At 35.4% G+C, this 24,103-nt stretch overlaps 1 protein-coding gene across 1 annotated transcript in view; it reads right to left on the reverse strand.

Annotated features, from left to right (window-relative positions):
• Nucleotides 1–449: 449 nt before the first annotated feature.
• Nucleotides 450–24,103, reverse strand: part of CAPS2 (calcyphosine 2) — a 31,004-nt gene continuing 7,350 nt past the window's right edge. Inside the window, 15 exon segments of the mRNA XM_058420268.1 lie at nt 450–919; nt 2,164–2,260; nt 3,316–3,435; nt 3,981–4,132; nt 5,677–5,753; nt 7,965–8,018; nt 8,020–8,078; nt 9,295–9,409; nt 9,517–9,578; nt 9,580–9,613; nt 11,138–11,212; nt 12,315–12,434; nt 14,782–14,849; nt 19,337–19,456; nt 21,810–21,965. Of these exon segments, the coding sequence (XP_058276251.1) occupies nt 744–919; nt 2,164–2,260; nt 3,316–3,435; nt 3,981–4,132; nt 5,677–5,753; nt 7,965–8,018; nt 8,020–8,078; nt 9,295–9,409; nt 9,517–9,578; nt 9,580–9,613; nt 11,138–11,212; nt 12,315–12,434; nt 14,782–14,849; nt 19,337–19,456; nt 21,810–21,965 (1,485 nt within the window). The 3' untranslated portion in view covers nt 450–743.

Here is a 24,103-nt window from a genome sequence, read left to right on the forward strand (position 1 = left end):
GAAAACAGATATTTAAGTATAAGTTATTTGGTCTGAAAGACACTTAGCAAAATACAGGAAAGGAAGATATGCATTACAAAATACATATGTGATTACTAAAACTTTTGAGATTCAATGGTCAGCTTCGCATGGCTGACCAAAATGACAAAACAAGATCAGTCAAGACAGTGCACAGGCCAAGGGGCTAAATGCTGTGAACATCTCTGCACTTTCAGTACAGCAGACATCCTCAAAATTGGAAAACGATGACCTGCTCTCTTTCAAGCTAAGTACCAGCATAAGAAAAAATAAGTGAGACAAAGAGTGTTATAAGAAATTTTCTGAAGAAAAGCTACCATTCACATTTATGCAGTCAAATATGAAGCTTTTCACAATGCATAATAAAACAAAATTCTCTCTAACACATAACCCCTTCAGGCATTTTCATATTCTAATTCCCTCTTATTTTAAAATAGGACACTTTATTTTAATATAAAAAAATTATGGCTTTTGGTATGGGAAACAGCCTTAATAATTTCCACTGGAAAGACATGAACAGAATTTTTATTAGAAGAGTGCCTAGCATAACTCAACAGACACTCCATAAAATTTGCCACGTATTATTCTGAAAGCATCTAAAGCTTTCTGTCCCTGAATTCAGTTTAAGACACTAATTATAAAGTAATGTACATCAAGACTAAATCCTCCCTTATTTAGTCACTCCTTGTTTAGAAAATGTCCCTACTTTTTTGTCATCTTCCACTCTAAATTCCCCATGAATTCCTTAAGATACTAACAAAATCATCATCATCTACAATTCCAAAACTTAAACTTTCATAGTAATCTTCAAACTCAGAATAAGACACTTCATTGAGGTTCCTGCAGGACTCTCCTAATGCTTCTAGAAATGACGACTTAATGTCTTCTTCCGCAGTTTTGCCTATGGAAGTATATTTTTGTATTAAGTATATTTTAAAGAAGAGTGAAAATGTAGCATTTAATATACTTCAGGCAAGAAACTTTCAAATTTTAGTTCACAAATATTTTTTCATGAACAAATTCAATATTCTGATTTCAGAATCAAGTAATTGGCTCACTTATTACCACCTGTAGAAATTACCTTACTTTAGCATAATAGAATTAAGTATCAACAGAAAACATGGGGTCAGCCAGTTGCAGTGAATTATGAGATCAGGAAAATGTTTTCCTTCAAATGACTGCAAAAGCTGCATAATGCATTTGTAAACTAAAATTCTGAAGTTATCTTGTAAGAAAGCATATGTTTACTGTAAAAAAAACTTCAAAGTTTTGGGAAAATTTTAAGATGGAAATTGGCATTTGAAAAGTGTTCTGCAATTTACATGTGTCCTTGCAATTTTATAAAGATAATACTCAAGATGAATTCATAGTATTCAAAAAAAAAGTACAAAAAAAAAATCACATGTTGTATCCCTATACTCCCATGTGACTTCATGTGTTACCATTAATATCACTGGAAATATTAAAAAAATCCTCTCTTCTACAGGTAGAAAAGAAAGGGTCATGACACCATGGAGACTTTCACAGTGACTAGTTTGGTACATGGAAGTATTGTTTTTTAAAACTGACATACAAATATTTAAACTCCTATTTTCTCAATGGCAAACTTTAAACATTTTTGAGAATTCTGAAAAAATAATGAAGAAACCAGCATTTCCTCTGTAAAGGATCATAAACCTGTCCCAGAAATAAATTAAGTTCCTTCTGAATAAATTATTCAAGTGCTGAGTACATTCCATGTCAGTTGGAATCCTTGCATATTTTGATGGAAAACAGTAATGTGAAAATGAGAGTATCCTACTAAGTGAAAATTATTAATTTCATATTTGCCACTGATAACTTACAGATGAAAGCTAAGAAATAACTGTTTACAGAGGCAGGGAAAATAATTACTCTGCATACCAACAGTATTAGCAGCTTGATAAAAGAGCAAGTATTAAAACTGTGCATATGAACTCCATCACTATTGTCATGTTCTGGAGAGACTCATTTTAAGTCCTCAGATGAAGAAAGTTCCCCTTTAACAGCTGAAGTCTAAGTAAATATGAAAATAGTTTGTATTTCCAACCAGTTTCTGGATCTGCTATCTCTGCTAACAAGATGACTTCCACAGTTACAGATTTTTTGTTTGTTCATGTGAATTACCTGCCAATACTAGAGGATATTTCTTTGGACAGTAACATTTTCTGACATCTACCATAGGCACACTCCCAGTTTTGTTGAAATCTAGTTTCATATAAGCCTATAGGGGGAAAAAAAGTGTTTCATATCAGCATCTCAGGGGAAAAAAAAGTGGAAAGATGAAAAGATCAAATACACTTTACCTAGCACATACTTTTAGATCTTGTGCAACGTATCATGTCAATTTACCTATTTTATGTAATGTTATCAGCACCAGAAAAATCATTCTAGATCATGCAGTTTCATGATTATTTTACCTCAACAGTTTTCACATCAAATGTGTGCCCCCTAGTCAATGCAAAAAAAAAAATTGCCTTCTCTTCCTAATTTCCAGCTCATCCTTAGAATCAGAAGTTTAGCTGCTTCCCTTCTGCCTCCTCCAATTATTAAGATTCTGCATCATTCTGACAGAAGCCTCCACAGAGCCTCTCCAGCACTGCTAACAGCAGCTTCATTTTCACTTCTGTTTACTCAAATACAGATGCTTGATATGAAGGGCTAGGAGAGTCAGACCCTCCATGACTGAAAGCATGAAAGTATATGTCATTTTTCTCAGTCTTGATATCCAGTTGCTAATCCTTTGGCTGGTTTGTGATCAGTGTCTGATACTGAGAACAGCTCCACATTACATTACAGACAAATATCAAGTGGTGTTTCACATATAACATGTCTCACAAATAGAATGACTCTTACTGTAGGTCTCAAAGGAGACAAGTATTACTGCCTCCTATCTCAGGTACTGCGGGAAGAAAGTCTACACATGTAGATTTGCCAAAATTTGTCATTTGCCAAAATAAGAAAACACACTTATGGATGAGATCATCATCACTTCAGACACTGGACTGAACTATAAAAATAGCACATATGCTTGAAAACTCAAAATAAAAAAGGAAATAATCCTAGAATTTAAAATTACTAATTTAACGATGGAACACATGCAGTCCACTAATTTACCTTTCTGTTGATAAACTCATCTGAAACTTTAAGAAGTCAATTTCCACATACAGACCTTAAGAAAAATAACAACAAAACCTAACAACTAGAATATGCTGAGTAACTAACTCCAAAGTTAGACTGCAAAATATTTAAACTTAAAATATCTGCAATAAAACTTACTTTTCTCACAAAATCTTTCCTATATTCATTCATTTCTCCAAATATGGCATGAGTAAATTCTCCATAGTCGACCTTATCACTCTTGCTATCATCAAGAATAAACCATAAGGATTCAAAGTCCTGCAATTTAAAAATATTTTGCCAAAGTTCTTCACTATATCCTGAAATAGAACAATTGCTATAATGGGAAATTACAGTACTCTCACAAAACCCCCCAGACTTCTAGATTCAAACTCACTCAAAGATTTGCAAAAATAATGCATGTCATCAGCAGTTGCTGATGACAATAATTTACATTATTCACACTTCTGATAGCTGTGCGCTACTTTTAAAACATAATATATAAAGCAAAGGAAAAAAACTAAGTAAAGAGCATAAACTAAATTATTTTTTTAAAGCCTAAATAGAAAAAATGGGTTGCAATCACACTTGGTTCTTCATGTCATGATGTAAAGAGATTGCATGTTTTTATACATATTATTTTTTATTTTTAAGAACTTCACATAGAACTGAATGCAGAAATGCCAGCACACCAGAAGGGAAAAAAAAAACCACCAAAAAAATCCCATGCACGACCCAGGTATTAAATTATAAACTTAAGCAAAGAAGTAATACAATCAATTAAGAAAGATAATATCCATGCTTACCGTTTCAGCTAGACTCACCCCTTCAGGCATTTCCAAATGGAATACTTTTAGAGCTTCTTTCAAGGCTGCCTGAGAGAGAAAACCATTTCTGTTCTTGTCTTGTCAGAAATGCTTCCCTAAGCCTATTATAACACGAACTCCTCTTTTACTTAGTGTTTCTCTGAAGATACCTGAGGATTTAGAGAAATTAAGGACACATTTACCTGAAGTTGTCCTCTTGCTATGGAGACAATATAGAAGTAAAGAACACCATGTCTACATATGAAGGTGCTGGTTAGAAGGACATACCCATTCATTAGGGCTCCCTTGTCTTTGATGAAAGAATGCCAAACCAAGAGAAAACCATCAATTATTTAACATTTGAGTGAAAATCATGTAAGTTATATCTAACAAGCAATATCTAACAAACTTTTCAAAGAGACCAGAGAAGGAAAGAAAAAATGGCTATTGCCCTCTATATGTTCAGACTGTAAAACTGTCTACTTCTGTGAGAACTGATTACATGCCATGATTTAATATACAAAGTAACCTTGGAACAACTACTTCAGAACAATACAAAACTTCCATTTTGAGACACAGAGTTGATTCTTTATTCTACAAACTTGTTAAGTACATGTGGAAACAATAACAAAAATGACTAATTTGGCAAAATCATTCCCAAATTATACACAATTTCTGTAAGACTTATGAAAGTCTTCAGCTAGCATAATCACTTAGGGATGTCTGAATTTCTCAGCATACTATTAACAGAAGTCACCTGCTATTACCTTCAAATTACCTGTATATACAATTTTAAAGACAAACAGGGGCAAGATGAAAGAAAGAAGTTTTTTCCAGTGATGCAAGTCAGACGTATGTTAAAAGGTGCCTTTGAAGCACTATTCTTCCAGGTCACACCAGCAAACCTTAGATGTAGTCAGATAACTGGAAAGTCAGCTTGCTATATTATGCAATGGGGGAAATGGAATAACTAGAAGATTACAAAATAACACTTATTATTATTCCAACAATTTTTTTTTCTAAAACTAAATGTCCAAGCAGATTCTAGTGATCAAAGACTGCCTACTTAAAGCAGGTTTAGATAATGACAGTAAACAGGGACTATTATACAAGCTGTGAGCTGCTCAGATCAACCATTTTTGGTGACAAGGTTACAAAAGTAATACACAACACTGTACAAACATCTTTCCATATGCCTTTGTCCTAAAGACTATAGATAGGAGCATGGCAGAATTTATTTACATATTCTGGAGTACACTATACAATTTAAAAAGCTCAATTTTTAAAAAGCATAATAATAGAGAATATCAAAATGCAACTTACCTGTGTATAGAAACAATGGCAAAAAGAAGTATCTCGTATAAAAGTAATGGAAGAAATGAGATGGTGTTTGTAGACTTGGCCAGTAACAAATTTAATGCCAGCGTAACATAGCATCAGCGTCATGTTTCATAATTTTTTCAGATATTATGTTGACACAGAGATTAATATTTTATTGATTACATTCATAATTACTCTGTACATTCTGAACAATCTTTACCCAGACTGTTTATTTGAAGACATAGGAGAAAGCTTTCTTATGAGTGATTTGTGCTAGTATCAGAGTCTAATAATATTCTGATAAATATCTAACTGTTGTTTAATTTCATTTATACATATAAAGTCTTCATAACATCACTATTGTTCATTGCACTGGGTTCTGGTAGACACAAACCTTGAATCTTCTTGAAAATTTTGTCGCCATCATCCACTTGCCTGGAACACTCTTCCTTGAGTTCCACAGAAGAAGCTCTAAAGAAGTCAAAATTAATGTAGATTGGTGAAATTACATGTAATGTGACTATATCCAAAACAGATATAATAAAAAATCCCAACATACTCAACTTTATATTTAATTCATATACTACCCTTATAAGCACAATATCCAATTGCTTCTTCTTGAGAGGGCACTCACAAAAGTCCTTGCTGACCATTTGCAGATATGCAGAAATTATTTTCAAACAACATTAACTGTCATCTTCTCTACTAATTCATTAGTGGATAATTCCTCCCATGCATAAAATCTCAAGAAGTTCAGTTCAATCCTTATCTCATACCACTGGAAGAGTTTGTTAAAGCAACCACATTTAATCACCAGCAGGAAAACAACATGAAGTGCTTTTCAAATCTCTCTTTAGAACACAAATTCTACAGGTGTAGACCTCAAGTATATCTAGAAATTGAGATTAAATTCTGTGAGGTTTTTTCTGCTAAGTTTCCTTCAGAGAAGGGCTTCCCACAAGCCTCCAGTCAGAAATAACTATAAGGGTTGATAAAAAATATTGTGGAAGAACCTACTGGAAGGGGGGGGGGGGGGGGGGGGGGGGGGGGTGGGTGGGGGTGGGGAAAGAAAAAAAGAAAAAAGAAAATAAAAAAAAAAAAAAAAAAAAAAAAAAAAGGAAAAAACCCCAAAACACAAACCAAATCCTAAAATTATTTGAATCAGAATATTAAAAATATGGAAAATGATTACTGTCAACTTTGAGCTGCTTGCTCAGCAGAGTTTTGCCATGACATACTCCTCCTCCTGCTTTCTGAGGCCAAAGACTTATCTCTCTGGTATCTAGTCAGACTTTTCATCTCCCCTTTGGGTACCTCCCATTATGAAATCCATAAAAGCTTACCTATATCAAATCACCTAAACTGGAAAGTGAGCAACCACCTGCGGAGGACAATGTACTCCCTCTAGAACACATGTAAACCAAAAGATTCATGGTTTGTGACAGAAGGGCATAGCTGCTCCTGGGAACCTGCAGTAGACCTTTTGGACTGTAGCTCAACAGGATTTTCTGTCAGTAGAGTAATGAAGGTAAGAGGGCTCAGTTCAAGAGTTTTGCACCAGAGAATCGAGAGCTCAAAAACATCCTCATACAGAAGAAAAAGACAGACTGAAATATAGTCACTAATGGAGAGAATACAGGGCAAGTATAAAAAAGGAAATAATCTATTCCACCACAAGCAGCACAAAATCTAAAATTACAACCGACTGTACAGGTCTTCTTTCTGGTTCTTCTATTCAGAGAAAACACTGGTTCAACTCCAGATTTCACAGGTATAAGATTAGCAACAAATGAAAGAAAAAGCTGTTTACTTGAATGATAGACTTCTGAGATGTAAAATGTCTTACATAAACTATCTGAAATTAGACTATATTGTGTTCTGTTTCATTGAAACCTTGCTAAGAGGGAACAAATAGCACTAAGCATCATACCACTATACAGTTCTAGAACCAATTAAATTTGAATTTACTGTTCTGTGCACTGTTAGCTTACTATGGCTCCTTTGCAAAGCTTTCAGTCCAAAGGGACTTTAAGTGAATATTACCATATCTGAGAACAAGCTTCATGTGCATAAACAAATGTAGAAAGAAAATAATAGTCAAGTTCTGCTAATAAAGTTGTCTTTAGATACTGAGCATATTTAATTGAGATTACAATTATTCTCTTCCTAGTCAGGAAGGGATTGAGGTATAAGATATATGAGGAGAAGCTGGGGGAGCTGAAAGTGTTTAGCCTGGAGAAAAGAAGCCTTGAGGGATCTTATCCTAAAGTACATATGAATACCTGACAGAAAGGAGTAAAGAAAACTGAGACAGGCTCTGCTCAATGGTGCCTTTTGACAAGAGGCAATGGGCACAAACTGAAAGACAGGAGGTATATGATTTGTATATAAAAACATGTGACCTTAAACAAAGCAAATAGATCAGCTTCACATTTCAATTCTTACTTTAAAATTACTCCTTACCATTCTAGTAAGTTACTGAACTATGCAAAATCCTCTAAGATCTATTACTAATTTCTTCTACGAAAAGACTAAATGTGGATTCTGTTTTTAGCAGATAAGTAGATAATATAAGTATAAGCAGATAATATAAGTAATAAGGTATTAGGAGCTCAACTTTTTTTTTTTTTTTTTTTTCTTAAGGAAGGAAAGGTAATTTGAAAATTTGTTAGCAGCACTTACTTTAGATAATCCATAGCTGCTTCATCAATACTTATCACACGAAGGGTGAAGACAGTTCTGCTTAACACTTTCTGGAATGTTATGATCAACACTTCGGAAAGTCAGATTGGCTCCCTGTTGGTAAAGCACACAATGATTTAAAAATAAGTTGTGTACTTTGTAAATAGAGGGGAAGGGGAAAGAAAGAAAAACAGCAAACTAAAAGCAAAGAATGTTGAGAAGAATAAAAAAATGTAGTAGCTCTAATTGTAATATCTGGGCAGGCTTGGTTTATAAAGTCTCCAAACCTCATGAATTTGGAAGGAGGAGAGAGACACTGTTACTGTGCAAGGGTCTCCACCACTTGGACTTCGAGAGATCTGCATATATTAGTGTAAGCCCAGAAAGCATGATGGCAGATATGGAGATTCACAGACACAGCATCATTCCAAAGAGCTACTGAACTCGATGCAGTACATTTTCTGGATGACTTTATGATGTATCTTTATTCAGAACACATTTCCATCTGCAGGCTGCAAAAATACACAACAATAAAACAGAAAATCCCGACAAGCATCTTTATCTTCCATATTATAAACCCATGTATTTCATCTTCAAAATTCTTAGGTGATTATGTAAGCAGTTAGGATAGGCATGACATTAGACAAAACACACTAAAAATTAATGTCGAGTTCTTTTACTTCCCACATTTCTCTCAAATAAGGTTTTTCCTCTAAACTTCAGATTTGCAGGAGCATGTGAAGAATTTGGTGAAAACAGTCTGTACTTGAAAACTTGAGCAAGTATTTATAAACCATGAACACTTTACCCAGTACAGAAGTATAGCAGTACAGAAGATGCAATATGATTTTTAATCAGTCATCAGATTAGATGGTAGACAAAGCTTAACATTGTTTCATACGCTTGCTCTGAACAGCTGGTTGTTTACATTTCAAACTGTAGGTTAAAAACAATTAACCTGCAATTTCTTTATGTTTAAAAATATTTAAGCATGGCTTCAAGATAAAAATGCCAGCAGACCTTGCAAAGGTCTTCGGTCTACTTCCTCTTCAGGACTCTCCTTCCCGAGTGGATCATTTCGGCCAAAAAAGTGCCACACTGTCAGCAGTCTTATGCCCTCTACAGGGAAAACTGCAAACTACAGCTTGATCTGAAACCTAAATTGGGAACCGCTAAAACGTGGGTCAACAAAACGATCCAGACTTCTGAAAATCTTTAATGCAAAAATGTCACTTAAGGGGAAGAATTTTGGTCTTCCCAGAAGGTTATATCACAATTTACAATTAAAATATCCAAATATTACCTCCAAAAAAAAAGAAAAAAAAATTACATTCAGCAGAAGAATTCTTAAAATGTAGAAGTCACTAAGATCATAAGCTTTTCCCTTTCTTTGTCCACGTTGATGTTGAAAAACTCCCTTCTGAATGAAAGGCAAGGCATTTGTCCTGTGATATAATTCAAAACGGGTACTAATACAATTAAATTTATTTAATCTTCTTAGATACAGTGAAATATGTTTTCTAAAACCCTTCTAAAAAGTAATTCACCCTACCTGTTTTTTCCAAACTGTCGAAATTCATACACAGTAAGGGATTTGTCACATGCAAAAAAAAAATCCAGTCACCTCCCTACAAGCATCATGACCATTTCTAGAAGGGAAATTGAAAAGCACCTTTATGTTTTTCATCTATATAAATCCAATTAAGCCCAAACATAAGTAACGTTTATTGTGGAATCAGAATGGTTTGCATTAGAAGGGACCTTAAAGATGAACTAGTTCCAACACCCCTGGTATGGGCCGGGACACCTTTCACTCGACCTCTCTGCTCAGAACTCCATTCAGTCTGGCCTTGAACACTTGCAGACATGGGGCATCCACGGCTTCTCTGCGCAACCTGTTCCAGTGCCTCAACACCCTCACAGCAAAGAATTTCTTCCTAATATCTAATGTAAACCTGCCTGCTTTTAGTTTGAAGCCATTCCTCCTTGTCCTATTACTACACACCCTTTAAAAAAGTCCCTCTCCAACTTTCCTGCAGCCTTCCTTGTAGGCACTGGAAGGCTGCAAAAGGGTCTCCCCTGGAGCCTTCCCTTCTCCTGACTGGACATATCAACTCTCCCTGTCTTCATAAAAGAGCTGCTCTATCCCTCTGACTATCCTTGCAACCTTCCTGTGGATCCCTCCAACAGGTCCTTCTCATTCTGGGGACCCCAGAATGGACCCAGCATTGCAGGGAAAGATGGGAGAGACGCAGAGCAGTAGAATCCCCTCCCTCGCCCCGCAGGCCTTATTTCTTTTGGTGTAGCCCAGGATATGGTTGGTTTCCTTGGGTGCAAGCACACACTGCCAGATCATGCTGAGCTTCTCATCCACCAGCACAAGTTCTTCTCCTTAAGGCTGCTCTCAGTATTCATTTTATTTCCAATGTTGTATGCTACACAGCTTATTTTTTTAAGAGCTCTTTGACTGTTTTCTCTAACCCACCATGAAATTCAACTTGTGGATCCAGTCACGTATTTTAATTCAATATTCCATTCTCCATAAAGCTAAAAACACTTCTCAAGGCTTCATGTTTTAGTATGCCAATATAATTTTCACTGATTAACTGAAGGATTACATACACCAGGACTACTGCATTCATTTAGGTATATGAAAGTATGTTGCTGAATACTCACCTGTGTCTAACACGTATACAGCTCAAAGATGCAGAAAAGCATCACTTTCAAAACTGAAAAATATGTTTATGCTACCACTACTCAAATCAGAACAGTTTCAAAGATGTTCCAAAATTTAATACATAAGAACAAGTTGCAAACCTATTACTACTTATAGTAGTTGCCACATCTAAGATAAAACTAAAAAAATTTTAATCAACTGAGATGCAACAGCTAAAAGCACTATTTTACACAGTCCCTGTGGTAACTATCCTGAATGGAGCTATGGGTATGATGGTAACATAACACTGCTTACAGATCTTAACATTGTACAATGGGATTGTAAAGCCACTATCCATTAGCCATGTCAAAATTTGTACTACATATAGGCAGCCAAAGGTACTTTTTTTTTCTGCAACATAGGGAGCAGAAGCATTCAGTGCAATTAATCAGTTCAAGAGAGAAATCCTCATTCATAAATTCAGAGCACTGAAAAGCTTCACAAAATTTGTGATTACCTCGATATAATCCTACTGTCAAAGCGTAGCTTGTTGGAGAACATGTTCTCAGTTAATCCTGATTTGGTTTGTATTCTGTGAAAATGCATCATGTTAATGATACCTATAGGCCACAGATAAATGTTACATAAAACTCAACCATTTCCAAACAGCAAAAACCATGAAATACGGTATCCTTGGCAACTGGCTGAGGAGATGATCCTTTGTAGTTGAATTAGAAAGCAACTCAGAGCTGTAAAGTGTTCTGTTATATAATATGAGAGTACATTCACAAAGAACATAGATATGAATGGGAAATTTTGTTTATATGCACTTACATAAAGAATTTACCTTTACCTCTACCACTCACCAAACTTCCATGAAGCAATGTGCTCTCTTGCAGAAATACCCAGGTTGGGGCTTTTTTACCCACTCAAATATTTTATATTTGCCTTATTACTAGTTCCAGAAATGGAGACTTGTCTATGCAATGGATGTAAGAAATTGAGACTGGTTTTGTTATCTTTTTTGCATTTTTTAAGAATACAAAGATGACATTTGATGAGAAAGATTTTAGAGCGGGATGTTAAAATGCACAAAGCAGAAATGCTTGGCTGAATGTTGAGAAAAATTAACGGAACAAAACTCAGACCTGCAGATTCATTTAATTTTGTGGATCACTGTGTTTCCTCAGGTTTTTTTAAGTCCTTGGAGTCCGGAAATGTCATTTAAATGCCAATAGAGTTAATAATTGCAGCAGAAATCAAAAGATGAAAGAAAAGTATGATTATTGTGAAGATCTACATTTGCATTTACAGATGCATATTTATGCAATTTATACACCTAAAGATAGGAATCTCTAAAAGGATATTGACAAAATTTCAAGCATCCAACCACTTGGAAAAGGCTGGTAAATCCTTGTGATGAATAGTATCAATATAAGCTTAACAATGTTCTCTCGGGTTATATAAATTCTGTAAATCAATCATAATACACAGAGATTTCACATAAAAATATCCCTATTATCTCACTAGGCAATAACAATCACAGGAAAGCTACAAAAAAGGCCTCATATGAAGCTGGCGGATGCAAGCCGAAATGAGAACATCTGGAAAGGCAAACAGAATTCACAGAGCTATATATATATATATATATATATGTATATATATATCAGGAAAAAATATTTTTATAAACTTACTTGGTTTCATGGAGTGTTCTTTTCCTAAAACGCATTGGTGCTATCCCAACTCCCAGAAGTCCTTGAGCTTCCTTGCAAGCATCAGAATGTGTGAACTGCTCTGGATCACTTACAACAGCTCTGACCACAAAGAGCAGGGAGAAGCCCTTAGACTATTAGTATGGCTGAATTTCAGGTCTTACATATTTTTATGCAGGAAAGAAAGCAGAAGAATAATAGCGTAATACAATCTTGGACTTCTCCATTAAGTTTGCATAAATTTGTGGGCCTGATTTTTTGTTTGCTTTTACAAATTCTTAAGTCTATTTCTCAAAATCAAACATATGCAATAATATTCTGGCAGTGCACTGCTTTATAGTAATGTTACATACAGATACATATTATTTAAAGTATATTTTATAAATCTTTATATAAAAAATATCTTAGTATTTTGAATGCTTGTGCTGTTTTTCATCATTTCTACTATTTCTGTAACTAGTCCATCAGTGATATTCTTTAACCATGGCTCCCTCCAATGTCAGTGATATCAGTTACTAGCACTGGCCAGTGACATCTCCCCAGAATCATAGAATAGTTGGGGTTGGAAGGGACTTTAAAGATCACCTAGTTCCAACCCCCATGCTATGGGCAGGACGACTTTCACTAGATCAGGTTGCTCAGAGCCCCATCCAATCTGTCATCCAACAAAACTACCGGCACTCCCTCCCTCAAAGTGCTAACTACACAGCTGAGAAGATCTCAAAGTCCCAACAAGCAGAAAAGAAACTGATGAACTGGGTTTTGAACATTTTTATATTCTCTGAATCACTTAAACAAATAAGCAAGAATAATAAACAGGATGCTTGCTATGCTATTGAAATGGTTATCAGAAGGGAAAAATAATTTTGCATGGCTATTACAGGTTTCTAAACTTGCTCTCTGATCTATACAGATACATCTTTGTACACATCAAAGTTACACTGACTTAACTGCAAGATTTGCTCTACTAAAAAAATTATACAAAACACCTTTGTATTTCCTTTACCTTTTTTTTTTTTTCATGCAACAGTTTTGAACTAATCTTTTATGATTAACATCCTGATATCTGATACCAATTTGTTTAGAAGTACTGGCAGAGTTATATTTGGAATATAAACAGAGATATTCTTTTAATTAAAACTTCATCCTGATGCAGATGCAGCACTACTGAATATTGGTTTGACATTATCAACAGAAGGGTTCAGAAGGAATACGTGATAAAAATAAGGCAAAGCAGCAGAAGGAGGTTAAACACATAATGGGCATCCATGATCCAAGATGCACAAAGCTGTACACTTAATGCAACATCAGTAGTACTGAAACACTTCAACATAACCAGCATATTTTTAAGATTACCTCTGTAATAATCTTTTAAGGGATATGACACAGACCAAGTACTTATCTGAAAACTGGGGGTTTCTACCCTATAGAGTTCCATAATTTTAATCCTGCTAAATGAGGATTAAAATTGGAATTCAACTTTGTGTTTCATGACAGTCTTGCTTCCCTCAGGCAATCTTCTTGTCATGTCAGCTTTTAAATAGTGTAAAAGTGTTAACAGACTTTAAAAAATATAGGTCATTTAAACTGCCATTGTAACAGAAACAAAGAAAAACTAAAATGGTGAAGTGCAACAACATTTCAACCTCAAAATCTTAGGATTTGATGAGCTGGAAGACTGATGCAGATGACTTTAGAGATTGTAAACTATATACAGAATGAAAAATAATCCAGACATACCCATAGATAATTTTTAGTAAGTGTAAAGTAACATGAAACTATATTAAACTAGCTTGCATCTTCTTATTATATTGTCATAACCAGACAGCTTGCATAAAGCCCTGAATTATTAAAGTATGCTTAAAATAGAGGGAGCTTTCTGCACAGAAGAGATGCTTTCTTGAAGCTAAAGGGATAGCAATGAAGGCACTTACTGTACAACGTGGATCAATTCAATTTATAATATTGCCTTTTTTTCCTACATGCCCAGCATTGGTATAATACTCCTTTATGACTGAAAGGTGCTGTGTCAGTATTAATAAACGATTAATAAATATTAATAAAGCTAAGATTTTTAGAAAGGACAATAAATATTGAGGACTTGTCATTTATACCATCAGGCATCCATATATTTTCTTGACATGCAAGAAGGTTACTTTCAAGAGCTAGTGCTATTGTAAAGACCTTAAAATACGTTCAAGTATAAAATTAAAATTTACTTCCAGAAAAAAAAAATAACATACACATGGGACTTTTAACTGATATTTTAAGTTGCATTAAAAAGATTTTCCACTTAAAGAATTTTTGCAAATACTACTACATAAAACTTCATAAGACTTGCAACAAGATGACCAAAACATTGTCGCTCTTAAGCATGTAAAGCCAAACACTAACCGATCTAAATTGTTCGGTAGGGAAAATTGAAATTTTTCATTATACATTTATTTACCTACATAATTGATCCACCATAACTTGTTCTACAACAGCCTGTTTTTTCCTCTCCACAGCAACATCCTCCTGCAATGAAAAACTGGTTGAGAACAAATGAAATATCTAACAGCAGGCACTTCAAATAAGAATTTACACTTTAAGACAGCATTCAGAGGTCACAAACTTACCCATGCCACAATAATTTTCTACATTTTTAATAGAGTTCTATTTGCATTAAAAAGACATATAGTATACTCTGCTACACACTCGATTTGTCTATGCATATTAGTTACAATAAAGATGAGAATTCTAGTATTTAAGTTGACAGAGAAAATCCTTATTCCTCTATTGTTTCCCATACATTCTCTAAGTACAATAGAGCCTGAGGAGACTCACATTATTCCAGGTTTTACGGGTGACACAGATTCCGATTAAGACAATAAAACTTTACCTCCAGCAATATTTAGTAAAAAAAAATATTTTAAGACTTAGTCTCAGTTGCAAGATTTTTCTTTCCTGCATGCCACAATAATTTTCTGCCCAGACAGGTCAATCTGAAAAACCTTTCAGGAAATATCATCCTAAAGGGGAAAGGGGATTGAACACGATCTTCTTACTATTTCTCTTAGAGCAACACTGAATCATAACCTTGCCATTCACTGTAAAATGTGCATTTTTCATTGATCATAACCTGTTACACAGAGAGAAACCAGAGCACAAGAGTATGGCCGAGGATAATATGGAGACTACCAGCAATAACCAGGCCTCAGCACTTCTCTTCATCTTCCACATTTCTGATCTTTTTTACTGCATTTAAATTTACCTTTTATTCAAAAAAAAATATGTATGGGAAAATAGAGATTATTGTTACTGACGGGGGTGATGCAATGTTTCATTTTTTTAGATATTCTGAAACTAAAGAATTTAGATTATTTTGTAATTGGTCTTGTGTGCGAAGCAAATTCTACAGAGATCTATCATTTGTGTGGATGAAGAATTGAAAAGTTCCCAGGTACCTATAAGAGATAATTCCTAATTCCACTGGGATGTTATGGGTAGAATTCACAATCTTCAAATAACTACTGAATGGTACTAGTCAAAACAAAAGCCAAATTAAAAAAACACCCGCCCCCCCAAAAAAGAAAAGAAAAAAAAAAAAAAAGAACAAACAAAAAACAACAACACCACAAAAAACCAAAACCAAAACCAAAACAAAAACAAACAAACAAACAAAAAACACAAATAACTAATGCAACACCAGACCAGCTGTTGGATATTCCAAACTGATTTATTCTGAGTTATTGATTCTTTACCCATTAACTTTTTTAATACAACTGTTGCAACAGTTGTATTAAAAAGAATGATGTAAAGGAGGACACAGTGATTGTAAAGAGTAGTATTTCTTACAACATATTCCATGGACCCAGGCTTATAGATCCAAACCAGTTAGCATGCTGAAAATCATCTGATTAAAAAAAAAAAAAAAAAAACAAAAAAACCACCACACCACCTTACACCTTAAAATTCAATTGAATATTAGGTCACTGAACATAATCTTTCATGAAACATCTTCCATTTTGTCCTTAGACAAAAGCTCTACTATGAAATTACAAAAATGTGGAAGGCAGAGGCAAACATTGAACTTGAACTTGCAGCAGCTCCCACTGATAAAAAAGTAGTAACTATTGCTCCCTAAATACGAGCATTCAGAGAAAACCAACCTTTTTCAGAGGTTATATATGACATCTATTGGCAATGGACTGTGAATCACAAAATCACAGAACAAACTGAACTGCAAGGGACCTACAAAGGACATCTAGTCCAACTCCTGGCACCACACAGGACTATCCCTGAGTCACACCATGTGCTCAAGAGCATTGTCCAAACACTTCTTGAACTGTCAGGTTTGGTTTGTGACCGCTTCCCTGGGTAGCCAGTTCTGGTGCCCAACCACACCCAAGGTGAAGAACATTTTCTTGATATACAGCCAAAACCTCCCCGACACAACTTCAGGTCATTCCCTTGGATCCTGTCACTGGTCACAACAGTGACAAGATCAGTGCCTGCCCCTCTTCTTCCCCTCGGAGGATGTTGAAGACCACACTGAAGTCTCCCCTCAGTCTCCTCCAAGCTGAATAGACCATGTGACATCATCTGCTCCTCATATGGCTTCCCCTCGAGACCCTTCACCATCTTTGTTGCTCTCCTTTGGACACTCTCTAATAACTTCATGTCTTTTTGATATTCTGGCACCCAAAACTGCCCCCACCACTCGACGTGAGGCTGCCCCAGTGCAGAGCAGAGCAGAACAATCCCCTCCCTTGCCCAGCTGGCCATGCCGTGCCTGATGCCCCCCAGGACAGGGCTGGCCCCCCTGGCTGCCAGGGCGCTGCTGGCTCATGTTCACCTTGCCATCGACCAGGACCGCCAGGTCCCTTTCCACAGCTCTGTTCTCCAGCATCTCATTCCCCACTCTGTCTGTACATGCAGGGTTGTCCTGCCCCAGGGGCGGAACCCGGCGCTTTCTCTTGTTGAACTTCATGTGTTTGGTGACTGCTCAGCCCTCTGATATGTCGAGGTCTCTCTGCAAATCCTCCCTGCCTTCCAGGGAGAGCAGCTCCTCCCAGCTTTTGTATCATCTGCAAACTTGCTCAGTATCCCTTCCAGCCTTGTGTCCAATTATTTATGAAGATATTTAAGAGCACAGGGCCTAAGATGGTGCCCTGCAGAACCCACTAGAGAACTTTCATCCCAAATTACAGAAAAATCAAGAGAAGTTCTACTTTAACATTTGACTTTTTGGTAATGATTACAGTAAAAGGACATGTTAACACTGTGTGTTCTTGAGAAAAAAATTCAAGTACCTTAAAATGAAATGCCAACAATTGAGGCAACGTATACGAAATGGAATTTATACACATGCAGTTATTACTGCCAGATTTTTCCAGTATTCTACCACTATCAGAAGCTCGACCTAGGAGAGCCTGAGATGGTCCTCAAACGAGAGTCAGCCTATACTGACCATGAGTGTTATGAATAACAAAAGGGCTTCTGAAGGTCCCCCTAACACCTTGCTCAGACACCTGCTGGCTTTATTTTAAAGCATGGCAGCTACAGAATATCTTCTATTTTGTGGTTCTGCACTGCTCCCTTTTCTCGGGGCTTTCACCATACCTGCTTTAGCATTAAGTAGATATTCTGGGGATACTTCAAGACTTTTTTCCATTATCTTTAGCCAATAGTATAGATTTTTTAATTTATTCTAAAAATAAAAGTTTAAGTACTTTCTCAAAAGGTTTTCTTATCATGAAAATTAACAGTGACCTCAGTAGAGCAACATCTGTATTCACTGCCACAAGACTAGAAATCAAATAAATGCTTGCAATGATGCAAAATTCAGTGCATAGTGATAAGCAAATAAAATTAATTAAAATGACTGTTTACTTTAAAAAAAACATAAAATTTCTCATGGCTTAATATTCCATGACAAAGTTAGAATCCATAACCCTTTTCAGCAATACTTTCAAAAACCAGTTATAAAAGCCATCACTCTGCATATGCGAATAGCGAATCATGGTTCTTCATCACTGTAAATGATCCTAAATTCAAGGCCTGGCCTCAGATGGGCAAGACTCCTATTGTTCAGTCCCAAAAACAGTAAAATTCACATTTATTCAAGAAATTAAAGAAGCATGTTGGGTACATCCATGTAAGGAAAGTTTTAATTCCCCTCTCCGCATGCTAGTGAGTCCATGCTAGTTTCCAGACTTCAGGGCTCCCTCCTTCCCTCAGAAAGGATCTGACGAAAGATCAGAGTAAAAGCAATCAAAAGGAGAGGTTAAGGGAGCTTGGCTTTCTTTAGTTTGCAGAACCAGCAGCTATGAGGCATTCTGAAGAGAAGTTACAAAGAAAAGAGAACCAAACTCTTTTTGACAGAAGCCAACAGTGTAACAGGAGGTAAAGGTTACACACTGAGCCTGGGGAGGATTGGTGTGGACAACAGGAAGAATTTCTTGACACAGAGAATAGCATGTCACCTGAAGATGTTGCTTAGAGACACTGTAGAAGCATCATCCCTACAGCTTGAAGACATAGCCAAAGTTGTTGCTGACTCAGTCTAATACTAGCTGATGGAATTATGGAATCCATGGACCATTGAATACAGGCTCAGAGAAAAGCTACATATCCGAGGAAATTATAGAATCATAGAATAACCTGAGCTGGAAGAGACCTACAGGGATCATCGAATTCCAACTTCCAACACTGAATGTAACATTATGTTTAGGTTCACTCAACTTAGTTGTATGAATGTATCCATATATATTACTCATAATTTGTGTTCTCATTTATATAGATTACTGCATAAAATACAAGCTCTGCAGAGAAGATTTTAAAAATGCTCACTGGATTGCTCAGTTCAGCTCTCATTGAATGAAAAGTTTAAACTCAGTATTTCAGTGGGTACAATTACACACTAGACCCAAATCCCCAAAGGCACAACTTCTGTTGAACATCTGGGAAGCCATTTTCCACCTCCAGGTGGTTAGCAGCATACCACCAGCCCAAATACTTACAGCTTCTGACCTCCTTATGTTGTATTGCATATTATAAGGCTTGTTTGTATAGTATTGTTGCAGGAGAGCTTTCTTATCAAGAGTTACAAAATCATCATGTCCATCTTCAAGCTGTGTACCCTACACAAAAATACATTATTTTTATAACTCAAATTTAATGAATTTAATAAAAACTACTAAAAAACCCACACATTTTCCTCAGCAATTTATTTAAAAGTACTACTTTTCTTTACTTTTTAAAGTGTCTACTTCTTCTACTTCATGCTAATTAAAAAAGAATTTTTTTAAGCCTAGCTTTCTACAGAAACTGAACTTACAAGGAATAACTAGAGAGCAAGATCTGTGTCTTTTGAATACTTACCAGCTTTCATTCATACTGAAATAAATAATAAATTTAAAAATCTGAAAAATACTGTATTCCTACAAGTTTGTGAAAAAACAACAGCAAGTCAGAGAAAGTTGACTTTAGTATCTCTGAGGAGAAGACAAGAATGCATCCTTTTTCTCAGGAATAGCCAAGTGAAAACAGAGGATTTGCTGTGTAGGTATAAAGCTCAAAGCTCACTGTAGAGACACTGCTTTGTGACCAGTGAAGAAATTAAATACAGCCTAGACAGGGAAAAGCCAAAGCATGCTACTGGTTCTAACAGATCTGAAAACCAGTCCCAGGGTATTAGAGAAATATTTCCTACATGGACAATATGAAAAAAAAAAAAAAAAAAAGGATACAGGAAGTTTTTACAGAACTCAGGAAGAAGGTAGCATAGGAAAGAAATCAAAAGAGTAGGTTTTGTTAGAAATCTCCTCCATTAACACCTTCTTTTCAGAAAAAAAAAAAAAAGTTGTTACAAGTTCAACTAACCAAGGAAAACAATACATGTATTTAAATATTTTGAAGTCTTCTTCTAATCAAGTAGTGATAATATCTACCACAAAAAATTGTTCTGATAGACATTATATTGAAATCTGTGACAAGAAATAACACACATGCTTCTTCTAGTGCTTAGCAGGTGTCTTTCTGGAACCCCAAATCACCAGAAAAAAAAAAAAGCCAGTCCTGCTTTTTCTCTCCCAGCATTCATTTGCCATCTCTTTCTTCATTTTCAGATTAACTTGGTTGCTCCTATAAATACCCTTTTGATGGGCTTGCAGTAGTGCATATAAAGGAGTCACTCCTTGAAAAATAGATTATATGAGTGTCAGACCAGTACATTAGAGTGGAATCATTAGAAAAGAAAAGAAAAGGGAAAAAAAAAAAAAAAAATCAAACTATAAAAAACCTCCAGAACAGAAAACATAGAACTAAACCACAAAATACCTCAACTTTCTTTTCATTCACTTCTTATTCACAAAACGTTTATTAATATTTTCTCAAGTTCTCCTTTATCTGATCACTAGAAGCACGACTATGAAGAGAAAGCTCTTTTAAAGCTATCTACAATATGTGAAACAATCTTTTGAAAAAACTTCCCTTTTCATTCTACTGAATGTTAACAAAGTAAATTCAGTAAACTCAGTGTGTTATTCATTACAAAGCTTTTCTCTGAAAAGCAATGAGAACAATATGTTCCATCAACATGTGCATACTTAACTTTCCATTAAGATTCTTAAATGGTCATCTACCCTCAGCAGAATCTAACATTCAATCAGTCCTCAGAGCTGTTGCTTACTTAGGTTTCCTGCTTCCTTTAAACCTACAATGATGCATCTTTCGCTGTTCAACCACTCTCCTCTACTGTCTCTCCCAAACAAAATGAAAGTTGGGTTTTTTCACCCCTTTGTTTTCCAGTTTCTCTCCACTGATCTTCCCTTCTTTGCACCTTAATTTAAAAACACAAGAGAAACCCGGCAGAATTAGTACAGCTTGCAATCCAAGTGTACTGAATCTTATACAATATCAAACCATAAAGTACAGATAATATCTTTAATTGTTTTAAGCCCATATTCCTTTGCATTTCAGCATTAATAGTTCTCTAAGGAATAGATTAAATCTTTCATTTCTCCTTTTTTAAGTCCTACATACAGTCTCAATTTACAGAATAGTAATTAAAATACTTCTAGATTTAAAAATAAAAAATCTTGAATGAATTTCTGGTCTTGGAAATAACACTTTACCAAGATCTTCCTGCTGTCTCTCCTCTTCTTATAGGCTGTAAGTTCTTTCTTATCAATCTGTTGATCTTCAGGCTCAGGCTAGAGGTACACTAGGAAGGTTAGTGTTACTTTCCTTACCAGAGAACACAACCATACATAAATTCTCAGAGCACCCCAGTTTTTCACTCTGCAACAACTGAAACAACCTCCCTATAGTTTATTTCCTCCTCAACATTAGATGCTTAAATTACATGGTTTTATTTCTTTACAATAAAACCATGAAATTAATTACGTACATGTGCAAACCTTTCCAAATGGTGTAATTAAATAGTGATATACATTTGCTATTTAAAAATGCAATTTCTACTTTGCCAGCTACCTTTAATGAAGTGTCTGGACACTGGAAGTGGTCTTTTTTCTTTTCTGCAATTCTCTGAGGATGCTGCTTATATTCTTCCTTTGTACCTGCTTCATAGTGACCATGCTTCAGTTTGGATCTGTCTGTGGGGGATGGCAGATTTTCTGGTCTTGTCTTCTGCTCCAAAACAGAATGTTAAAGCAACGAGTAATCAATATAAAAGACTCTGGCTGGTCTATTGAATGAGGACAGCATTTTTTTAGTTCCTGTCCAGTATGATGTCTGAAACTTCTTGATGCGATGCTTCAAATTAAGAAAAAATGCAAACAGGACTGCATATTCAGGCTTAATTTTCATTAAAATTCTAACATTTTAAAATCTAAAAAACAGACACTCAAATGGCTGTACATCACTTTTAAAGAAAGAAGTCAGATTCAGTGGTTCTGCCTTATCACTAAAATGGAAATACTGACATTTCATTTTTGGATGGCTGAAAACAGATGGATGGATGTTTTTGGTAAGAAGTTCCAATACTCTTGTATGGCAGATAAGACCTGGGATACTGTTCCTTAGAACATCAGCTGCACAGCTAAGTACCTTTCTAACCTTACACCCACCTCAGGGCTCTGCACAACAGAGGCTGGGATCAGTAGGAAGGGCAGCAATGACAGAAGTCCAAGATTCCATTCTCTTCCCTCTCCCTGAGTAACGAAAACCTTCATTATTTAAGTCACATTCCTTCAGCGCTAACAAAAGCCACGTGGCCTTCTCTAGCATGTCTACTCAACGCTTGCAACCCATCTTGCAACAACAGTGTTACAGTACTACTCTAGAAAACCATTTCTCAAAACCCAAAAAGATTTATGTTTTTGAAGAGCCAACTTTCTTCTTCAAAAGAGGATTCACATCCTTTTCCTGGTTAATTCCTGAATTATAAGAGTATATTTAAATTTTTCTTCCAAAAGTGACCTATTTTAGGAAAATTTACTTACACAGTTACAGAAGAAGCTGGAATCTATCTGGCTCAAGGAAAGCTTGGTCAGAGCCCCAGAAGCAAGAAATGCAGAAATAAAGGCCGCTCAGAGGAATATATTAAAATATTTTAAAACAGCTTGAAAATCTTCTCCATTAAAAAAAAAAAAAAAAAAAAAAAAAAAAAAAAAAAAAAAAAAAAAAAAGGGGAACAAGTCAGGCATAAAAGGGAGAGATGGAAGAGGGAGAAAGGGAGCCAGAGAGATACAGAGAGAGGGAGAGAAAGGGTAAGTAAACAGAAGATACATTCCAATACATTGAGCACTCAGTATTTAAGACATAATGAAGGCAAAAAGGAAGCAAGAGATAAAAGAAAGCAGAAAAGAGAGATAAAAGAAAGCCAAAAAGAAAGGGAGAGAGACCCTGAGAAACAAAGTCACACCAACCTTCCATTTGCACTCCTGCAGCCTGACAGTTATACATACGAACTTTGTTTAAAAAAAATGGCAAAGCAAAAAGTGTAATCATAAGCATGCAGACCCAAAAAGACTATAACAGCTGAAGCATGCCTGCACTGCACATTTACGAGGCAGTAGAAAGGAAAACAACCTTTCTGTAGTTACATGTTAACAGTTACATCTTGAGATATGTATAATCACCTATGTTAGGCACATATTCCAAAATCTGGTACATTCTTAGCACATTATTTTAAAAAGACCAAAAAACCACTTACCACTTCAGCTTTTACTTAAATGAAATTGTTTTTCAAGTAGAAAATCCATTTGGTTATATAGGGAAACATACAAAATAGTGATCTTGGTAGGTTCACCTTGAACTCCAGCCAATCTGGAGTTCTGCCCGTCCAGTTTCTATATTTTTTTTTCAAGGAGCACAGGTTAATTTAAATTTGGTTTTCCTTCTAGTTAAAATCCTGGGGATTTTTTTAAAAACACTCATTTAGATAACTCTTAGGTTTACATAAGTTAAATCTTTTTTAAATAATGGACTTTTAATTGGTGTATTTTTTAATAGTTTCTCCAATAAGCTAGTTCCTGTCACATGAAAGAAATTAAAACATATTACATTTTCAGACCATATACTACAGTACTGAACTGGTAAGACTTTTTGTCACTCTCTATCTTTTCAACTTCTTTACCTCCATTTTGTTCCGACACAATTTTCTAGACATCTGTTTATAGGAACACAGGAAATAAGATGTATCATGATCAAATAAAAATTGTCACATTTATTTTGTTCATATTTAATTCAGATATAAGAGTTCAAAAGAACTCTTTTCCTGCATTCAGTAAAGTGTAATAATGGAGTAATTAAATCAAATCTTA

The sequence above is a fragment of the Hirundo rustica genome, chromosome 4 (assembly GCF_015227805.2).
Source record: "Hirundo rustica isolate bHirRus1 chromosome 4, bHirRus1.pri.v3, whole genome shotgun sequence".
Classification (NCBI taxonomy): domain Eukaryota; kingdom Metazoa; phylum Chordata; class Aves; order Passeriformes; family Hirundinidae; genus Hirundo; species Hirundo rustica.